We start from the raw sequence: 21,536 nt of genomic DNA, 5'->3' as shown, positions 1-21,536 counted from the left end.
CAGGATTAACATTAAACTGAAACATGTTACCATATATAAACTACTCATATTTTATCATAATTCATTTTTATTTATAAAATATAAATATTTAAATATATAAAAAACGATTAGAAAAAATAAGATTTTCACTAAAATTTTGATCGACAATTTATAAAAATATTTTACATGAATAAGAATAAATAAATAAAACACCAATCTGGTGTGAAGTAAAAGCATAAATACTTATTTTTCTAAATTACAAAGCATTAAAAAAAGAGCTATGATAAAAAACACATTTTTATCCTTATCTTGAAAAATTATATATTAGCCTTTATATACTTAAATATTATAAAAATATTTTGCGAAACCTCAATAGCCCACTAATTTCTTGTATCGGTGACTATGATAAAAACCAGCTTTATATTCAAGTTTTTACTTTAAATTATAGCCACAAACGTTTTGATTTATATTCTATTTTTGTTATCAAATTGTAGCTAATAACTAATTGTAAGCATACAAATGGTTATGAACCAGTAACATTTACATATATTATATAAAATTAGTATGTCTGTTAAACTATTTATATTATTAAAATAAACATATGTAAGAAGAAAATAAAGTAGATATTTTTATAATACAGTATATATTTTTTTATACTTATTAATATAACAATTTTATTACGGACAATATAAATTTATAATTGGGTCTAAATTTGTGTATTAATATAATTGCACAGTAAATATTGATATTTAAATGAAGAACGTAAATTTACAAGAATAAATAACAATGTCCAAAAAAATATAACATATAAAAAGGAAAAAAGTGACTTAGTGCAGTTTAATTTATTCAAGCAATTGTTAAAAATATTTAATAAATTCAACAACAATACCTTAGTGTAATATGTAGTGACAAAAAAAATATTATCAAATTAAAAATTTGAGTGTAACAATAGATAAAAGATAAAAGTGGTTTTAGATGAATATTGACAATGATGATAAAATGATTTTCATTGACAGGATTTAGATGAAAATTATTTTTCAATTTATAAACTTGGTGATTTGTTAAATTGGTTTGAGAAAAAGCAATTTTCTTTCAAGAAAAAAAAATGAGAAATTGTTTTCCGAGCGTTTAACGAAGATCTTTTCGTGCGGTAACACCATGAAAGGACATACACAAGGATCCCTTAGTGTGTTTTTTTTTCAGACACGTCGTAAATCCCATTTGTGTAAATTATGCTCGTATGCTTTCCCATAAAGGGATATAAAAGCGGTGTTGCTTAACGCTATATTTTTTGCAGTATTATCTCTAGGAGATGCTCAGTATATTTTTTTTATAATTAAGGCATGACGTTTTTGTCAAAAACTCTCACAAAATCAGTATAAATAACATCCTACACCAACATTTTTCATAAGAGAGCTAAAAAAATACATTTACATTTATCTCGATAAAGAAAATAAATAATGCTAAATCAGTAAACTATTATACATAATAACGTGTGACTTTTAAAATATAAAATTTAATAAGTACGCTTTTTATTATTGACGTCATATATGTATAGGCTCTATATTTATTCTATATACTTTTGAAAACTTAAAGTAATACACACTGTTAGAGACATTATTTCAAAAGGATGATTCTTTGTCTCCCGCGAGTGATGTAAAAAGTATTCTCATTTTTCATACATAAATTTTTACTCGCACGAACTTCTCAGTAAGATATTTATTGCACTTTGTACAAATAAATGGGTCTTGCGGAAACTTCCAAAGCATGACTTTCAGCTAAAATGTTTCCATTTGCTAGATACTAATTTTCAGATAAAACGCCCCTGCGTGTCTGACGTCTAATCCAAATGTAATTAGCGACAAAAGCGTGATGATATCCGGCGCCGGGTATCTTGTATAAATTTTCAGAAATTTATTACATGAAAAAACATTATATATTTTTTTAATTAAAACGTATTTAATATATTATTTTATATTAAGAGTTAAATTTTATTAGTGATTAAAAAAAAATTGCAGGGGTAAAAAATATGTTTATCAAAGTAGCAATTAGCTTAGATATATGAGTCAACATTATTATATAATATTTTTTTCCAAAGTTATGAGAAATTTAAAGTTCCTAAATAGCTTTTCTTTCTGAAAAATTCAATCAAATAACAAAGGTATGTATTTTTTCAAACACGTGCGAGTAGAAATATGGTCGCAATTTCATAAAAAAAAACTACCCTATATTATTATATATACTACTGCGAAATTTCGACATAGTACATTCACGACTGCTAACTCCTCCAGGGACTGTTACGACTTGGGACTTTGTTTGAATTGAGTTACAGTTAAAGTTTGACCCGCATCAGTGGGTTGGTTAAAAATATACTCTTTCACACACACTGATTAAATATTTTGAATATATAGATGTGATACATAAATTCACATTTATCCTAAAGGTTAATAATGTCCAGTCAGCGTCTGGCTAGTCTGACCCTCTGAATAAAAAAAGTGTGAATAAGGTATATTATAATAAAATTTACGTGATTGATTATGTATGTTATATGTTAAAAGGAACAAAATACTAGCGTTAACTATATGCCAAGTCGCATAAAAGCTCGTATGAGGGCCCGGTCAATTTACCGTAAGACTCGATTTTTATTAAAAAAATATTTAAAAATTGTTTTTAAATGCAAATTAAGCATTAAAACACTTTTTGATTACGACATTTTTCACTGGGATTTGATTTTGCAAAGTTATGACACTTTTAATTTTTACATTGGCTGCCATTTTGTAAAAAAAAATTATATATTTTTTTCATACAGAACGTATAGGGGGTGCTCGGTAGTTCTATACGATACTAAAAATTTAATTTTTAGTCTTTAAAATCAAGCAGTTAAGAGCGTTAACTCTTCTGAAAGTCTCAAAATGGCTCGTATGGGGGTCCGATCGAGCTTATACATCGCTTGTTTTGAAGCAAAAAACTATTTTTTTTTATATTTTATTTGGATGTATTTTAAGCTTTTAAACGTTTAATGTGTAGCGATCTTTTCGTTAGAATTCAAACTTACTGAGTTACAAGTGTTTAAGTTTTTATACTTGTCGCCATTTTGCAAAAAATTGACACATTGGATTTTGCTAACGAACATATACAGGATGCTTAAGAATTCTATACTGTAACCAAAATTCAATTTTAAATTTGTATAAATAAGCTCACACTGACCTTAACTATATTGCAAGTCTTATAAGCGTATGTATGGTGGGTCGATCGACTCACTGACTTATAATAAATAATTCGTATATTTAATGTTTTATTTGATTCATATTATTTGATCGAGTTGAAACATGGATCAATAAAAAATGTAAGAATCGAATCATTTCATTGTTATGAAAGGTCGTTCATAGTTTGAAACAATAGAAAAGTAGTAGTAGATTAAGTTGTACAACAACAAAGATGGATAGAAAATTACGTATAGATTTTAGTTATGTATTTTTTCCTATAATATTTACCTTTTAGATATTTAACAATCCAACTTAATCAAATCAAAGTTTTAAAAGTATTGTTGTATTAAGTCACAATTCTGTGAATCTCTGATCATGTGAAAATACTCGAACCAGATCATTCGTTTGTAAACAAATACAAATTTACTGATACTGCTTAGTGAAATTATATGTAAATTAATTGTTTCATATGTTTTAATTGCCTGAGCTTGTGAAATTATATGTCTTCTAGTGACAATATAAAACTTTAGTGGTAATGCACAATAACTATCCCCTACATATATACAATATGTAAAAGTCTAATTCAAAAGGATCTCATGGTTCAATAATGTCCTGTCAGAGTCTGTTTCCAGAAATCCACTAGTGTGCGGTTAATAATGTCTACGTGACCGGTCATGATACCCGTAAATACTATGTCAAATTCTTATTTCTTAGAGGTTAAAGTTTATACGGTTTATATATATTTGTCATACTGAGTTGTTGAATAGGTCGCTAACGACCTTTGGGCGATGCGAATTTAACAAAGGATCAGATCGGGTTTATTTTTAACTACGTCATAAAAACTGGATTGCGAATAAAGCTTTAATAGTTTTGCAGTTGAAAATTCACATTATATAATATATAATAATTGCGTAACATTTAACAATATTACATGTGTAAATAACGTAAAAGATAATTCAATTGCATTATTGGCTTTCAAAGGTTTTTAATCTTGTTTCTAAAATAGGTGCCTGTAAGGCTTTCAAAAATAAATTTCAGAGAAATTCCCAATTGAAGGATGGTCGACCATTCATCTTATGTCTCGAGGCACGATTTTCAATGAAAAGAAAATTACGTTCTTTGAGAGGTCCAGTTTTGATTAAGACTAACCGATGAGTCGAATATACATTTTGTATATGTATATCTAATATAAATCTGCTACTAACATATAAATAAATAATACAGAATATTGTAGCAATAATACAATTTCTTTTAATACATATAATCTTGTGTTTTATAAAAGAAAATCAAAGCTAAAATTTAAACGTAACGTTTAAAATATAATTTAAATATATAATTTAATATTAATAACTATTTTTATTAATTTTAATGAATGAACGTAATTGCTAGAATGTAATGTTTTCGTTGCTGTGCAGCAAAATCTAATATTGAGTTTTAACATCTTTAATCTCATTGGTATTTAAGTATTTAAAATTAAATTGTGCGCTTATGATATGTATTAAATTTATTATGAAACATACAACCTTTGAATTAAGAAATTGCAATAAATTACCGCACGTGGTGCTCCTATTGCTTTGCATTTCGCCGTGACATTAGAAAGTTATAATTCAACAGCCTTTTCAGTGCCTCGTCTAACGATTTTTCAGATATTTTGTATTATTATATTATTTGTGAATATACATCAAGTAACTGTCAAAGAGACTAGTAGACTAGTAGAGTGCAGTATAAATTATTTAGATAACAAAGCAATATTGTAAAATGACATTATGTGTGTACTAAAATTATACAATATTCATCATCAATACGATAATAGTTTAAAATGGCCATTTTTTTTTATCACAACGCAATTTTTTGCGTAAATAAAATAAAATGTGGCTGTAATTAAAGTCAGTTGACGAGTAGCTCATTTATTCATTTGTAAAGACAAGCTATTTACTGACGAGAAATTATTTAAATTATGTTTGCTTGTTGCAGTTGAAAAAATGCGTTATAGAGTTGGGCACATTGTGAGTAACATCAATAGGCAATCGTATCAAAGTAAATATTTTTAGTTATTATTTTTTGATTTGACTCAGTAGTTTTGAAACATTGTCGACTCGCGGTTCAACCCTTGCTGAATTCATGTCAAATAATATGATTCGTGCATGATTGTTGCCGCTTTATTTCAATGCGAAAATAGTTGCTAGTGTGTTAAGCACATTGTGAGTAACATCAATAGGCAATTTAATAGCAAAGCAAATGATTTAAAAAATGTCGCAATATGGCAAATTATAAAAAGTGCACATAGTGAAATAACAAATATTTTTTTGTTAATTAAAGGGTTGGATAAAAGTAATACCATGGAAATGGAAAATGGATATAAACTTATAATTTTTTAAATTGCAGCATTCTTTAATAATCGATTGCATGGAATAAATACAGACGAAAATATTTTAAATGTAGTTGAGAGTACGCTTAAGATGTACAATATAAATTAAAATCACACCCAAAGGATGGAAAAATATGCGCAGAATGGGTTAAGGGTTAGTTGAAAAAAGATACAAGTTTTGATTATGTCTTGTATTATTCACGAGCAGGTACTTAGTGGGAGATATCTCAATCTATCATGTGCTATTGAAGCAGTTGGTCAATGGTGAATTTTATTTGCTATCATGGACTCAACTTATTTTATTTGAAATGAAAACCGAATATTTTATTTTGCTTTACTACCTAAGTAGCAGTTTCATGGCTCAGTCACGATAAAGTTTTATTAAGATTTTTTATCTTAATTTCTTAATAAAAAAATCTGCTCTATGGTTTAGGAAATTAGTCTTTGCTGCATATTAAATCATAGGATTACTCAACAAATTAAATTTAAAATTACTAAAATTAGTTTTTTAAAGCTCACTTCAATTTTGCCGCAAAGCCTAAACTATTTACAAAAAAATTATGATCGTTCTAGCCTACCGATTTAGAATGGCATTAAATGACTTTCATTCTAGATCATGCAACTTTCTTTAATATATAATATAAAGCATATTTGTATGTTTTTATATTTTTAAATTAAGAAATGACTTGTTGAAGCACAGATATTTTAATACTTAAATAAACACACAATATGTTTATTTACACTAAATGTTTTCTTGAGAGATAAAAAATAGAATCATGATTGCTAGTTACACAACACATAGCAGTGAAGCTGACTATATTAGTGGTCTTTGATTGCGATGTGGAAGTTGTGTATTAATTTAACAACATTCTCTTAAAAATAATAATGATATCGACTGACTAACGTATTATTTTTATGAATAAATTTAACAATTGAAATAGGTCAAGTCAATTATTGAAAATTATGTAATCATTATCAATATTTCAAAAGTAGTTATCGTGTAATTTAAGTACAAACTGCTAAAGTCCCTTTCATATACTTAATCTAGGCAATTACAAGCAGGGTCTAATGTCGCAGTCCAATAATTAATGGCAACATTCAAATTCAGAACACCCGGTAGTGGCAAAAAGATGAAAGCTATAATATAATGTCAGTTGTCATCCGCAGACTATTCATAATTTTAATGCTGCTTCTAACAGACATTATTATTATATTATAAAAAACTACAAGGGGGCGGAAAAGTATTTTCTTAATATTATTATTTTTAGTTCTTGTTTTTTTTTGTTTCTTGCCCTTTTAGGGTAACATGAATGTATGTTTGTTTGCTCGTTGTATTATATTAAGAAAATTTATCGTAAGGATTATTTGTTCTTCGCTTTTGTACATAAATCGATAGTAAAATAAAAATTTGCTTATATTTGCATTATCAAAGAGGAGAGGCATATAATAAATTAAATATATATGTAATAATACATTGCCATTTAAAATGTGTAGTAGGTACAATATTACATGTATTAAGCAACGCTGATATTTTTGCTTAATCTATCTTAATCCTAGATTAGGAGGTTATACGAGAATGGAATTGTGTAATTTACATCAAAGGACGAGTTATTATAATCGAATTTATATATATATATATATATATATATATATGTTTATACATACATATATTTGAACTTTATCAAAGCTGAAATTACCTTTGTTATTTTGTTTTCATTGTAACAAAGTTAGTTTTTTCTGAAAAAACAGTACACTAATATATTGTTGTTTTAAAGGTTCATATTTTATAAAAAGGGTTTTGAACTAATTATTTGAATTAATACTGATATTTAAAAATATATTTTTTTTATATAATATAAAAAGCAGATTATTAAAATTTTTATTACAAATCTAAGAAAAATAATTTAATAAGATTTAATATATCATGGTGGCAACATATAGAAACAACAATTATAAAATTAATAACTATGAACCTCTTTCACATATTTTTTTCTCATGAAAACATCTTTGTGTTTGGTAAGCACGTTTAATTACTTGTACAAGAAGAGCATTTACAAGCGCCGTCGTTCTCGCCGCGACGGAAAAGAATATTGGTCGCGATCGCGACTCTAGGAAAGTTGCCAAAAGTTGCCGAGCACTAACGGATTGTATATACCGCTATTTATCGATATTAGAATTAACTGACTTAAATTTTTATCTTGTTTTAATATAAACTAGTTACATATTAGTAATTATTTACAGAAACTATTTAAAGCTGTACCTGTTAAAACAGATTTGAAAATTTACAGAAATTTAAGTATTAATAAAATATATTAGTATCAAAAGAAATGAAAAAAGTATTTTTTACAACATATCAGGCGTTCGCCCAATGCGTTACAACGGGGTATATAAAGCAACAACTAGTAAGTAAGTAGTGAGACATCTTATTTGATATTTATTAATTATTTATAATATTAAATAATAATATGCACGACGTGGATTAATTTTATTTTGATTATTCATCACGATCAATGAGATTATGAAAATTTTAGAAATTGTAATTCGTGATAATTAATTAGAATTAATTTATATAATAATCACTTATTACATAAATAATGACTTATACCACACGTCAATCGTTTTTGCTTATTTTTTAAACCCATAATTATTTTTGTTTATTTATGGGCTATCTACTAATATTACTTGACTATAAAAATGTTTATAGCTCCCATAAAAAATAGAGACTTTAAAATCGTAGTATATTGCAAAAGCCTTGTTTTTTGGTGTCTACTTTTTCCACTAAGACAAATAATAACGAAGTTACAAACTTTTAAAAACTTAGAAAAACCAACATTTTGTAACAAGTTGCCGGATACGGTTGGCTAACAAACTTATCAAGTTATTTACAGATCAAATTTGCACAAAAGTTTACTTGAAATCTGATGAGAACTATTGTAGCAAAAAAATCGTTAGCTTTTATTAAATTGATTATATATTTTTTTCTGATATGTGGTCCCAATTTTTTAAAATTTTAATACTTATTTGAGTGTCTATTATTACATTACAATTCTGATCGATCATAGATGTTTAGGTTCACTTAAATTCTATATTTGCTACTTTAGCTCAGAGAGAATAAATTGTATGAATTCAACAAAAAAATATTTGTATGATTATATACATATTTTATTAGTAATGAAACTAAAAATAATTTCTATCAGATTCAACTGACTTTCTTCAAATAGAAATGGTCTATTTAGTGGACTTTTACGTAATTAAAGAAATTGTTTATACTTGACACTTAATTGTATTTTTTTATATGCAATACTTTCGTAAGCTTCTTTCAGATAATTATTATTTTAGCATTTACAAACTAGACCGATTTAGTTTGATCATAAATTTGTATCGTTTATATAAGACTAAGATACTGTTGATTTCGGATTACTTAAAAACGATAAATAATATTAAAAATATAGGATGTTTATAAATAATAACTCATACTATTAATCCGCAGTGTTAATAATTAATAAGGGTACCTTGTAATGTAAAATTTATTGAATCTACGCAGTATATGTAATTATTAATATTAAAATATATTAAGAGCAATCTGTATTTAATTTTACAATATACAAAAACATATATTGGGCATTTTAATATTATATTCAGATTGACATTAAGCTGAAACCATTGCAAAGTACTATTAAGGAAAATATTTTTATGTCAAGCATTTAAATAAATTATTACATAATAAGAATTATTACATAATAAGAATGATCAGTAGTGTTGACATATGTTATGAATTAAAAAAGTTTCTAATTTATATTGAATCTTAATACATACGTAATAAATATAATAATCATTAGTTTGATTAAGGTTCTTATATATATTACAAAGCATAAGATTGATAAACTTAGGGGTAAGCAGTTAATTATATATTTCTCTAACAAATCTAAATATGGCTCTGCACGTAATAGCAATATTCGTACATTTTCCCAAATACAAAAAGGTTGAAAGCTTAATAAATAAGATTAACTCTAACTTGCCTTGGTTTATATACTACACAATATATGATAAATATCCAAACTTTTCCTCGGCGTTGCGTGCGTTTTATTCCGGTCGCCCAAACAAACAAACGGATTAGCTGTGCGAGTTCTAAACAGAGAGCTGACCTTTGAAAGGGCCCCAGGACCTTTACCGGACGCTCTTTTAATTCAGCTATATATCACCCACAAGTGCGGAGGCTCGTTCATATTTGATAAAACTTTTATCACCGTCGTCCGAAGATCGTTGAAAAGGGTCAAGGGCCATTCTAGGAAATGCGTGTTTTAGACTGAGCTCTTTAATTTATTTGCAATAAATAATGTTGAGTGATGATGTGTCAGACACCAGTATGACACCAAATGAAATAGTTTTTTAATGTTAAAAAATAAATTTGAACAAAAAAAGTAGTGAGACACATTTGACTGAAATCAAAGTCTGTGAATCAGTGGCATATATTTTATTTATTATGACCTATTATATATTTTACATCACACAACTTAAAAATAAATTTATAAAAGTGTTATTTTTTATGATAAATCAGAAGTCAATAATTTAGATTTTCCAGTGACAATAAAAATTCAAAAAATTAATAGGGTCCATATGAGTTTTTTTTACTAAATTATACCACCAGTTTGACAAGTTTAAATAACAAGCAACATGGCAAATACTGACAATAAATTTATTAAGAACTATTTGAAAAGACATAAAAAAGTCTGTTAAGTTTAAAATATTTAACTTAATCATAATAAATAGTTGCTATGTATATTAAATATATGGCGAAATCTATCAACAAATATTTACATCCAGTATGCTTTTATTTTTTATTCACTGTTTTTGAATGAAAGCATTGCTGTTACGAATACGGTTCAACTTGCAATATTTATTCAAGGTATTGACTAGTTTCACTGGATGGCACGAGTATATTTGAAGCAGTAATGCTTGCACTACACTCTCTGGAAGTTGTCCGAACCGAAGTTTAACTGAAGTCGGTCGTGAATGACGTCCGTACTGCGCGGCGGCTGCTGTCACATACAGCTGGCATATTTGCGCGCGATCGAAAAATGTGCCAAATAATCGCAATTTTTAAATTGTCATATTATTAAAATTATGCTACTGATAATTATAAAAGTTTGTGTAGGCACTCACCAATACAATATCAGTGAAAACTTTTCGGTCGTAAATATTTAATTTACGCAAAATCTATGTTGGCTTTTGCAAAATGCCATAAGGCATAAAAATGATATTTCAGAATACAAACACCACATCTGTGACTATCTTAGAATTTGTTGCCATCGATTCTAAATAATAATTCGTTATGGTGTGACATTTTTGTAAACCGATCTAGGAAAATACATAAGGATATTATATGACGCCTACGCGCATACTGAAATTGAAGCCAATTACTCGTTCTTTCTCAGTTTGCGAAACACCATATCGTTATCTCTCTTACTCCGATCCCTTAACACGCAAGAGAGCGAAATGGGAAATATCTCACCGCTCGCGCTCGAAAGAGCAGCTCCGACTTCAGTCCGTTTGCCGACAATGTTCGGAAGCGCTCGAAGCTGGCCAAGTCGACTGAATTACCCCCACTTAACCTTCCGTTATCGGTAACCTCGGACAACTTCCGAGAGATTTTAGAGCGGGCAGAACCGAACTCGACCGAAGTAACCCACTATATTCTCCGTCCTTGGCCAACCTTTGCCAACTTCCAGAGAGTGTAGTGCAGGCATATAAGCAACGTGAGCCAATTTTATTTTAATAATTTAAATGTATCATAAATATTGTTGGTTTTTTAGCTATATTTAAATAAAAACAAGGATTAAAAAAAGTAATAGTATTGAGAAAATTTTTGTACATCTGCATTAAATAAATTGTTTAGTTATACCTAATATGCACGCCAAAGTTCGATTTATAATTAATCATTACGTAATTCATCTGTGAGATTAGGAAAATCTAGGTAAACCTAATATGTGATGATCGATTGAAATTATAATTATATAGTAATCACTAATTCCGATCTTCCAGTCACGATAGAAATAAAAAAATATGGGATTGGAACCCTGGTCTTTTAGGTTCATAGTCAAAGATCACTTGTCTATCGTGCTGGTTAAGTTGATAAGTTGTAGTAAATTTTTTTTATGAATTAATAATAATAAATACAAGCTTTTTATTGACTTAAGTAAAAAACCTATTACTTAATTGTTAATTTAAATTCGATAAGCAAAGTATGCGTTTCAAACATTAAGGGAATCGAAAATTATGCTTATCTTAAAAATCTTAATGTTAATAGCAATAACTTAATTAACTTTCTAACACTATATATATAAGTACTTTAGGAATATATTTTATAAGCATTATTTATAAAATGTTTCTTGCACTTATAATTTATTGTATAGGGTTTAAAATATATTGTTTAAAGTTTATATTATACTCCTATAGATTGTGTCAGGTTTTTTATGTTTTTTTACGAAATAAAAATAATTCCGACACAAAAGTAAAATTAAGACAAAAAGTTCTAAAGAATATTATTAAAATACTAAATAATAAATATGTGTAACGTTACTGGCTCTTTCAAACTAGATTTGAATGCTCTGGTGTGAAAAAAATAGGTTTAGTGCTCACATTAAAAATGTTATTTTATTACAGACGTGGGTTTTATGAGTTAAACTGTAGTCCTATTCATTTATAATTTGTGTTGGATATGATCCAGAATGTCCAAAAGGTTAAATAAAAGTTTTTTATTTATTTGACAATAACGCCAAGAAAGCATTTCGAAATGTAAAAAAATACATTTATATACAAGTCTTTTTTATTGTTTAATTTTAAACTGTACCGTAATGTAAATTTGTAGTGACCACACACAATTGTCTACGTTTGAAAGGGTCTTATTCTCAAAACTTGCGTTAATTTACTGTGAGCTAAATGATCATCCATCAACAAGAAAACCAGAATGGACCACACAAAAGCCCTCGTTACGACCAGAAAAAATAACACGCAAGTGTTTTTACTGTAAATATTCGCCGTCATTGAGAGAATATTTCTATGTTAAGAAACGGTCATGGATATAATAAATCATCGGATCCACAAGATTATCGTTGCAATACAATACGATATTGGAGAATGCCCATCAAGGGAATGTCGCTTTCTAAAGCCGTATATGCTATTTTGCTGTTACATATATTGACTAGATGATCGCTGCATAAGTGTGATCGTCACACTCGCTGCAGGTACCTACAAGACCACTGAGGAACATCATCCCTGCGCCAACTTTTCCACCACATCTCACCATTTATCATATTGAAATTATAATATAATCTAATAAAACTTTAACTAGATTCACCTGCGTCTCACTAGCTACAAGGGCTTAGGATTACAAAATCTTAAAAATCAAATATTACAATAATATAGATTTATAATGAGACTATTAAATTATTATATTGTCATTTAAAAACATTTTTTTTAGCCCATATTCCAGCCAAAATCGCAAGTATTTGAAGTGAAAGAAAAAGTTTTAATAAAAACCAGAAAGTTTTAATAAAATTTTAAAGTTCATAGATAGCTTATTAATAAAAAAAAGCAAATATTAAACAAGTTGTAATATATAAATTAAAAGTTTTAACTGGAATACTAGAAGTAAAGTTGTTTTGATTTTAAACTTTGTCTAATGGGATGGTCCTAATAAGTATTGTCTCCTTTTTAATAAAGTCTCTTGTTATGCTGTGGACCTTTTAAGTTATCACGTTTGTTTTGTTTAGAAAATAAGCTATCTAGCAAAAAGGTTCCAAGCAAACGGTCAATGTACACAAACATGTTATAGATGAAAAAAGGGGCATACCGTATTCTTCGCCTGTCATCCTTTTGCAGAGAGAAAACATTTTCCAGGTCTCCAGAGGTATCTGAAACAAGCGATAAATTTTTGTTTGAAACGTATGCTACAATTTTACAATAAAATAACGTATAGTACAATGTATAGAAAAATTCAATATAAAAATATATTATATTATAAGAGTTAAATATAGCGTATATATTTCATTGAACCTGTATTCCAATTTAACACTCATACTATACTTAGTACTTGAACGTGTGTAAGTGTAGCGATTTGCCGAAAATCCAATACGTTCCATCATTGGTCTTTGTCGAGGCCCTTTCTTGAGGAGATAGAGGGTGCCAGTTGAGCAGAAAAGGGGCAGGACCGAACCCTTGTTAAGGGTAGGGTGTCTAGGTGGTAGCCGAAAGCACTTACACCCCAATACAGCTCGCCCTTGACTGTGGTAAGTGGATGTTTCGACGAAATACTAATGTGAAAATATGGGCTTTTAAGCTTTTTCGCGAGTCCACCGCGTTATTTAAAACTTCCAACTTACAACCGAAGCCGTTACCTTAATGGAATGTGTGACACTTATGGAATTTGCGGTGTGTCTTAACAAAAACCGAGTGCCATCTTGAGAGTTTAGCCTCCTTTGTGTAATGTCGTAAGTTTTTCTTCGTATTTTTAAAAGCAAAATTCGATATTGCACGGTCTAAGTTTTATGGGATTTCGGTTAAAGTGTATAACATGACACCTGGTTTCACGCTAAAACTTTATCTAAGTAATTGAATTGAAAATTAATTTGGATGAGTATATTATGATAATCGTACTTTATATTTTTAATGTGATTTATTAAAAAGGAAAATATATATTATAAAAGAGAGCAAAAACATATTTATTTTATAATAAGACATTCCATATATTAAGAATTAAATAATACAAATAAGAATCAACTAAGAAATGAAGCATAGCTTATTATATTTATAATTTATAAATTAATCTCTAAAATTGATTACAACCAAATGTAAAAATAGTTGTATTAAAAAAATTTAAAACTTTTTTCTAACAACGTGTCTGTTTTTCATATAGTTTTTTATGCAAATTATATATATATATGTATATAATATAAGTAATATTCTATGAAATGATTGTCTTCTTTTGAATAAATGGGAACTAATTAAGCCGCAATAATAAAAAGTTAATTTATATAAAATAATTTTAGTGTTACAAAAAAATAAAATAACCAAATAGATTATATATTTGCGACTGATGAATTTAGAAAAAAACACATACACTTCGTTCATAGTAATAATAATATATAAGTACACATTTCTTACTTACTTTTTTTTTAAATGTTATTGATAACCGACCATCATTTTCGGAACAGTTAATTTGTACCAAAAATTCTCATGAAATTTTCATACATATAACTATTTAATCTTTATCATTAGCTTTATGTTTTCTGCAATGACTAATGTGCGCTTAGGTTAGGCAATTTTATATGCATAAATATAATTATATATGCAACAAGATTTTTTGCATAAAAATGGATAATTAAATTTTCATATTTATTGCTTACAATAAATATTAAATAATAATTATTTTAAACAAATTATTTTTTCATATGGTATAATTTATATGTAAATTAAATATAATATCTATATGTGTATTTTGAAATAGGGCATGCGGGGGGGGGGGGAGAAACAAAAACTATATTATCAAATATATTTTTTTTATTTGATAAACATATTATGTATTTATTTTTTTTAAATTAATTTTATTCGATGCTCCTTCATACAAAATTCATCAATAACCGCATCATATATTATATTTTTAATTTTTTTTTTGATTGATATTAATGCAAAAGCTGACAATCTATTCTCACTTTGACTATTTCTAATGAATGTATTTATTATTTTCATTGTAGAAAATGATCTCTACAGATGCACTTGTCGCCAGTATGTTAAAAAATAATCTTATTAAATTTAATACTTTCGTTAAAATATCTTTTAGTTTATTTTTAATAATCATATTATTAATGCAATTTTTAGATTTTAAATCGGAATTCTAGTGACGAATATATATAAATAAGTTTACTTTTCAACCTCATAAAATTAAAAAAAGCTCCATATGAGCGTTGAAGTGATATAAAAAGCAGTTCTGTAAAATTATTTTCGTATTCCTTAGATTTAGAACAAGTGTACGAGAAATTTCACACCTGCCCGGCTATTGACATGAGAAGCAGGCAGCTCTCACTGTGAGACACGAAGGCCGTAAGGCTGGAGAAATAGACAGATTCAAAATGTCAACCGCATGAACGGTTGATTATGGACGACTATAAGCACGACCAATTCAATTCCCTATATAAGCAATTCATGGCGCGCGCGTATCGACTGAGCTGGTCAGTCAGCCCGCTCGCGCTGCAGTCAGCTTTAGCCGCTTCCTCGGTATGGTTGCCTGTATCCGATTTTCTGAGCGATTACCTTTCATAATTACGTAAATTAAAAAATAAATAAATGATTAGAATTTTTAATTTTTAGAATCATTTTACAATCAACATGTATGAACCGCACGCCACCGATGTACGTATCGAAGTTTACAAATATTTGTATTTACAAATTTTAATACACACAAACATGTTATAAAAAATGAGTACCAAAATTTTTAAAATGATAGAGAGTAACTGCTTAAAATTGTAGCTTTATTTTAATTATTCCTTCCTATTTAATATTGCGCTTTATTTTTATATTAATTATTACTGAGGACTACAACATAGTTTAATCATAAAATAATATCACAATTACTTACTATAGATAGACTTAAACATTAAATATTATTTGTATTGAGGCAAAACTGGATAAAAAAATAATAATATCCATTGAGAAAATTCACAGTATCGGCAATTATTTATTACAGACATTGCTATTATGAAAAGCGTGAATATAAAAAAATATCACAGAACAAAAAAGGCACAATTGGGTGACAGATAATGCAGCGCTAACACGCAAAAATTTAGTTGGTGATCTTAGAAATTAAAATTTCTCAATATTCCCCGACAAATATGAATCATTTTAAAAGCAAAAAGTTAATGTTTTAAATTAAAATAATATTTGTTAAAAATATTATAATTTTTATTATAGTTCAGCAATGTTACACATTTATATTTCTTATGATACTAAAATTATTTTGGGTACACTTATTAGATAATTTAGTCTATAGTCTAAAAAATGTAAAGCAAATAACATCTGTGTAATCTAAAATAAATATAGAATCGTCGGTTATTAAAATTGCACGTGTCCGACAGACGTCACGTGCCTCAACGTGACCTGTTATTTGTACCTTGTACAACACAATGCTTGTTTTCTGTGTATATTGAAAAAAATAAGCTTACATAAGCGTAAAGTATGCTAAACAACAAGTGTTGCGTCTATGGTGCCCCTGGAGAGAAAAATTCATTAAGCGCCGCTTTCTTCCACTCGCATATCCATAAAGGGGATTTTCGGGTAGAAGAGCAAAATATAAAAAAGCAAGCCGAGTTATTGGACCCAACTGGTGTTTTGTTGGGCACTCGAGGCAGTGTGGCTAGACTTTTTTTATACATGCAAAGACATCGTATTCTGAGAGAGACCGCATGCAATAAGTAACCCAAAGAGTGAATCTAAAAATAATCAGATTTAAAAAATATATTTTATTTATAAAATACAGTTTCAACTACCTTTCGAGTAACCTAATATTATTTTTTTTATTTAGAAGGTATTAAAAATATTTTTAAAAAATAATTATTGCGATTAAAATGTATTTCTCTGTGGATTGTTGTTTTATATTAAAATATATTTAAGTGGCACAAGAAGTGTGAAAATCGCTTTTCTACCAAAGTTGGCAAAGATTTAAAACTTTTCTCTAACAACAAACTTATTCAATAATATAACGAGTGATGCGAAGCGGTTCAAGTGTCACGACGTGACGGAGGTAATTAATTCGAGAATTTGGCAAACGAGTTTCGCAAAGCGGTGCGCAATGATCGTGTTTAGGTGTTCGACGTGAAAAAAACACAGTATTTCGAAAAGAGGATCTTTAGGCTGTGTATCTTGGCCCGGGAATATAAATCTTGTGAGATTCGCAGACTCTTAAATGAGGGTAGTTGGAAATTGAGAGTCGACCGTGGAGAAAACCCCGACCACCGGGGTGCTTAACCGCTGTCGTATCCCTGAGGAAAAATTCTAGTAGAAAAATGGTAGGAATAAAATGTGTACGCTAAGGTGTAAAGCTCAGTGAGCTTATGCCTATGAGGCAAAATAATGTAGTAAGTGGGTGGTTCAAAAAGTTTTTTTATTTTTTATTATGAGTTAGCAATTAGCATTGTAACATTGTTGTTCCAACGCGAAGTTAGATAACGATTATAGTGGGTGCACGTGTGTGAGTACGTTATTACTATTAGTGTTTATTAAAAAATAATATTGCTACTCGGATAATATTATTAAAATAAATAAAAAAATACTAAAAGCGACGCCAGATTCACACGTCTCTCAAATTGGCTAAATAAACCAATAACAACATCTAATAAATTCGAAGGTTATTATGAATATTATTCTTCGGTTAACAAATCATGTGAGACAACTAAATAAGAAGCAAATAAAAGGTCAGCAAACGCATCTAAAAATATACAAACAGTTTAAACAAAAAGAGTGGTCTTAAAAAAAAATTCTACTGTACTTCTAATACAAAAAACGAAGCTAAAGAAAGTTAAAGATTCGGACACAAAGTTTCTCGAGTCTTCAACATTAAGAACTCGAAAGCAAAAAGCAATCTTTCAATGGTTTTTGTTGACATTGAACTAAAGAACAGCAATAAAGATCAAATACCATACAAAAAAAGTATATCCCACAATGTCAAAGATGTCAAAATATTATTTACATATAAAATTACTGCTTTAAAACAACTATATGCGTTAAATGCACAAAGAATCATTTGATACAAGAGTGCCTAATAAAGTGCATAAACAAAAAATTAAGATGTTGAACTTTAAGCTTTAGAAAAACTTAAAATTCACTCAAAATAAAAACCAACATTGAAACCGAAATATTAAAAAATAAAATTGCTATATAATTTATCCTTTTCGCCTTTAAAGTCAAAGAAGTACTTGAATGCTGAATTAATTTTAGTATTTAAAATAGTAACATTAACCCAAATAAAATGGTGTTTTTTAAGGTTGAAGATTATTAAAACATATTTTTAATAGTGATTAATAATATTTTTATTCTCTATGGTCAGTTAATATATATAAAGATTATAAATATTTTTATCCTAAGCGACTAGAATTTTTTTTATAAACGGTTAATAATTCTCTGTCAAATTGACTGTACCAAGCTACTTAATTTTTTAATATATAATATGCATACACTATTAATTTATGAATCAAAGAGTAGTTATAATATTTTTTATTTAAACAATAATTAATTATAATCGTTTAAAGTCTGATTATTCATTGTTGATATTTTTATGATGCAACTTAGTAAACTAATCAACTTGATTTTGCTTATAAAACTTTAGGAATAAAATCCTTGCAAAGAGGAGACTGAGACAAAAATGTCAATATACGCGTTATTTTCATAACATATCTAGAAAAATAACTAAAGAAACTAATAAACAAAGAAAAAAAAAAGAAATCCAGGAATATTAAGACATCCTAATTGCTACTGATTATTTTTTCTGAAAAGCAAAAATAACATAACTAAACCTTAACAATACTCCCCGCAATCAGACTTAACAATGGAAAATGGGTAATTTTTGCTAAATGAAAAAAATTATTTAGCTTTCAGAAAACATTTATATATTACGTTTAAACCCTTTTACAATGAATATTTTTATGAAAATTACCATAATATTTAAAATTAAATTTTTGATGTACCGTTACAAATAAAAAAATATTAAGTGAAGTAAAATATATAATAAAAAAGGACACAAAAACCATGAAGCTACAATACTATATATTATCAAAGGTTTAGTCCATCTAAGATTGTGTTGGAAATAAGGGTGCGTGTACGCATGCATGCATACATACACAGTTTTCTGCGAATTTATTTACACCGATAGGAGAACGTTACCAATACTAAAGCAGGGCTTTTTTAAGGGTAGAGTGACTATACGTTGGAAATTAAATTAAAAATTATAATGTGTTTTATTTTTATTATAAATTATTGTCATGTTGTGGTATTTTGTAATCAATAAAACAATTCCTGTAATATTCTATTGGTATTTTAAAAAATATTATATTTAAAAGATATTCAACGTGAAGAGTGATACCAAAACTGCTCTCATGTTTTTTAGTAAAATATGTATATAAATAAACAAAATAGGTAAGAAAGTGATATTTTACACCTTCCTCAACAAATTAAATTAAAAAAGTAAAAATTAATTGCACTTGTAATTTCACATGGTCACCCTATTATTTTTTCTAACCATTACTGTGACGATAAGCGTGCATATCTTGGATGGACTGTAAAACAAGCGGTAAACACATAGGCTTACACCTAGACTTAAATTTAATAAACAGATTTTTGAACTTTGCTCTAAGGGGATAGCCGCCATTGCGGCTCTTAGACCGATATTTAATGAAAAGAGCGCGTATAAATATATTTTTTTAATTTACAAACGAATAAATAAATTAATTTTAACATATACCTGTCAGGTGTAGAGTAACACAAATAATACTAATATTTATCGATTATAAGTTATTCAAAACAAAGCTATAAAAATAATATGTACTACACATTAAAATTATCTCACGAAATCACACTAACCCATTAATTTCGTGTATCGGTGTCTACGATAAAAATAAAATTGAGTTTAAACACAAGCACATATTGCTTTAGACTTTTAGAGGCTAAATACAATATATCAATAATTCCAGTTCTTTAATGAAATGTACGCAAACTATTACTAAATTTATTGTTTTTTAATATATTTTATTGTTTCCTGTATTTTTTTATTTACATATATATTTAAAAAAAAATTATATTTACGTGATTTAGATAGCGTTTTTCTTCGGAGTTTCAGTCTCCATATTTCGCCAAAATATTTTTGGCATCATTAGGAGATATTTATTTTTTATCTACACTTTTTTTACATCGTACAGAATTTTATAATTCGCACTTTTACTTGATTTTTATGTCAAAAACACTAGTAAGATTGAATATTATTGTTTATTAAAAAAGCGCATTAAAAAAAATATTTCTGCATATATCTTAAGACTTTGATAAAGTATGATATCTTGGACTATTATATAAAATTAAAAAAATGCTTCAATACATATCTATTTTATAATTATATCTTAATTCAAATATAGGCATTTTTAAATTAAAATCGGAGAAGAGTACACAAACTTATATGAAAGATCTATCGTGTATATTAAGAAAAATTCTGTACCTATTATACACGATAGATCTTCCACAAATAAATTCGATAATAATTACCATGGACCATTTGCCGTCAATATTAGAATAATGGAGTCTGATACAAACCCAAATAATGCATCACATAAACTGTAAGAACATTTGTTTAAAGTGCAAGTTTGACTCTCGAAATGGAGAATCAGAGACAATGAAAACAAATCGATTCACGTTACTTTTATCCTAAGCAAAGAAACCTGTTTTCCTGTATCCCTAAATGGGAAATGGATACCACAGGAGAGCTTCGTGAAGTATCTGGGAATCTATTTGGATAAAAGATTAACAAGGAGAATGTTTTTGGAATAAAATATAACAATTGGGACAGCTTCGAAAATTCCATTGGCTCATCATTAGATAATAAAATTTTAATATATAGCCTATATGATATTATTTAGCATTAGAAATCTTAAAAGCTAATTAAAGTATAGATAAAGTAATAATAAAATACACATTTTAAATGGTAAATATGCTTTAAGCAGCATAACCATACGAGTAATTTTTAAACGTTAAATGTAAAGTTTAACAAGTTTCTCGCTGAGAAGCGTCTGGCTTATGTAAATTCAGATAGCAAACTGTGACGTCGCCTAATCACGAATTCCATTAATCTCACCGTTAGCGAGTTACTAGTATGTATGTAAGTATAACGGGAACGAGATATTAGATAGGGGTGTGTAAGCGGAAATTACAATAAATTAATATGGAAACGATAT

The 21,536-nt window shown here is 27.9% G+C and overlaps 1 protein-coding gene across 1 annotated transcript in view; it reads right to left on the bottom strand.

Annotated features, from left to right (window-relative positions):
• LOC148232638 (uncharacterized) overlaps positions 1–13,463 on the bottom strand; it is a 77,044-nt gene extending 63,581 nt beyond the window's left edge. Inside the window, exon 1 of the mRNA XM_088189850.1 lies at positions 13,406–13,463. Coding sequence (XP_088045976.1) covers positions 13,406–13,445 — 40 coding nt within the window. The 5' untranslated portion in view covers positions 13,446–13,463. The remainder of the gene's footprint in view (positions 1–13,405) is intronic.
• Positions 13,464–21,536: the final 8,073 nt, after the last annotated feature.

Source organism: Plectrocnemia conspersa, unplaced genomic scaffold (genome assembly GCF_051122295.1).
Source record: "Plectrocnemia conspersa isolate PC_06_02 unplaced genomic scaffold, ASM5112229v1 ptg000008l, whole genome shotgun sequence".
Lineage (NCBI taxonomy): Eukaryota > Metazoa > Arthropoda > Insecta > Trichoptera > Polycentropodidae > Plectrocnemia > Plectrocnemia conspersa.
Note: the sequence above shows the minus strand (reverse complement) of the source record. Positions and strands in the feature narration are given on the sequence as shown.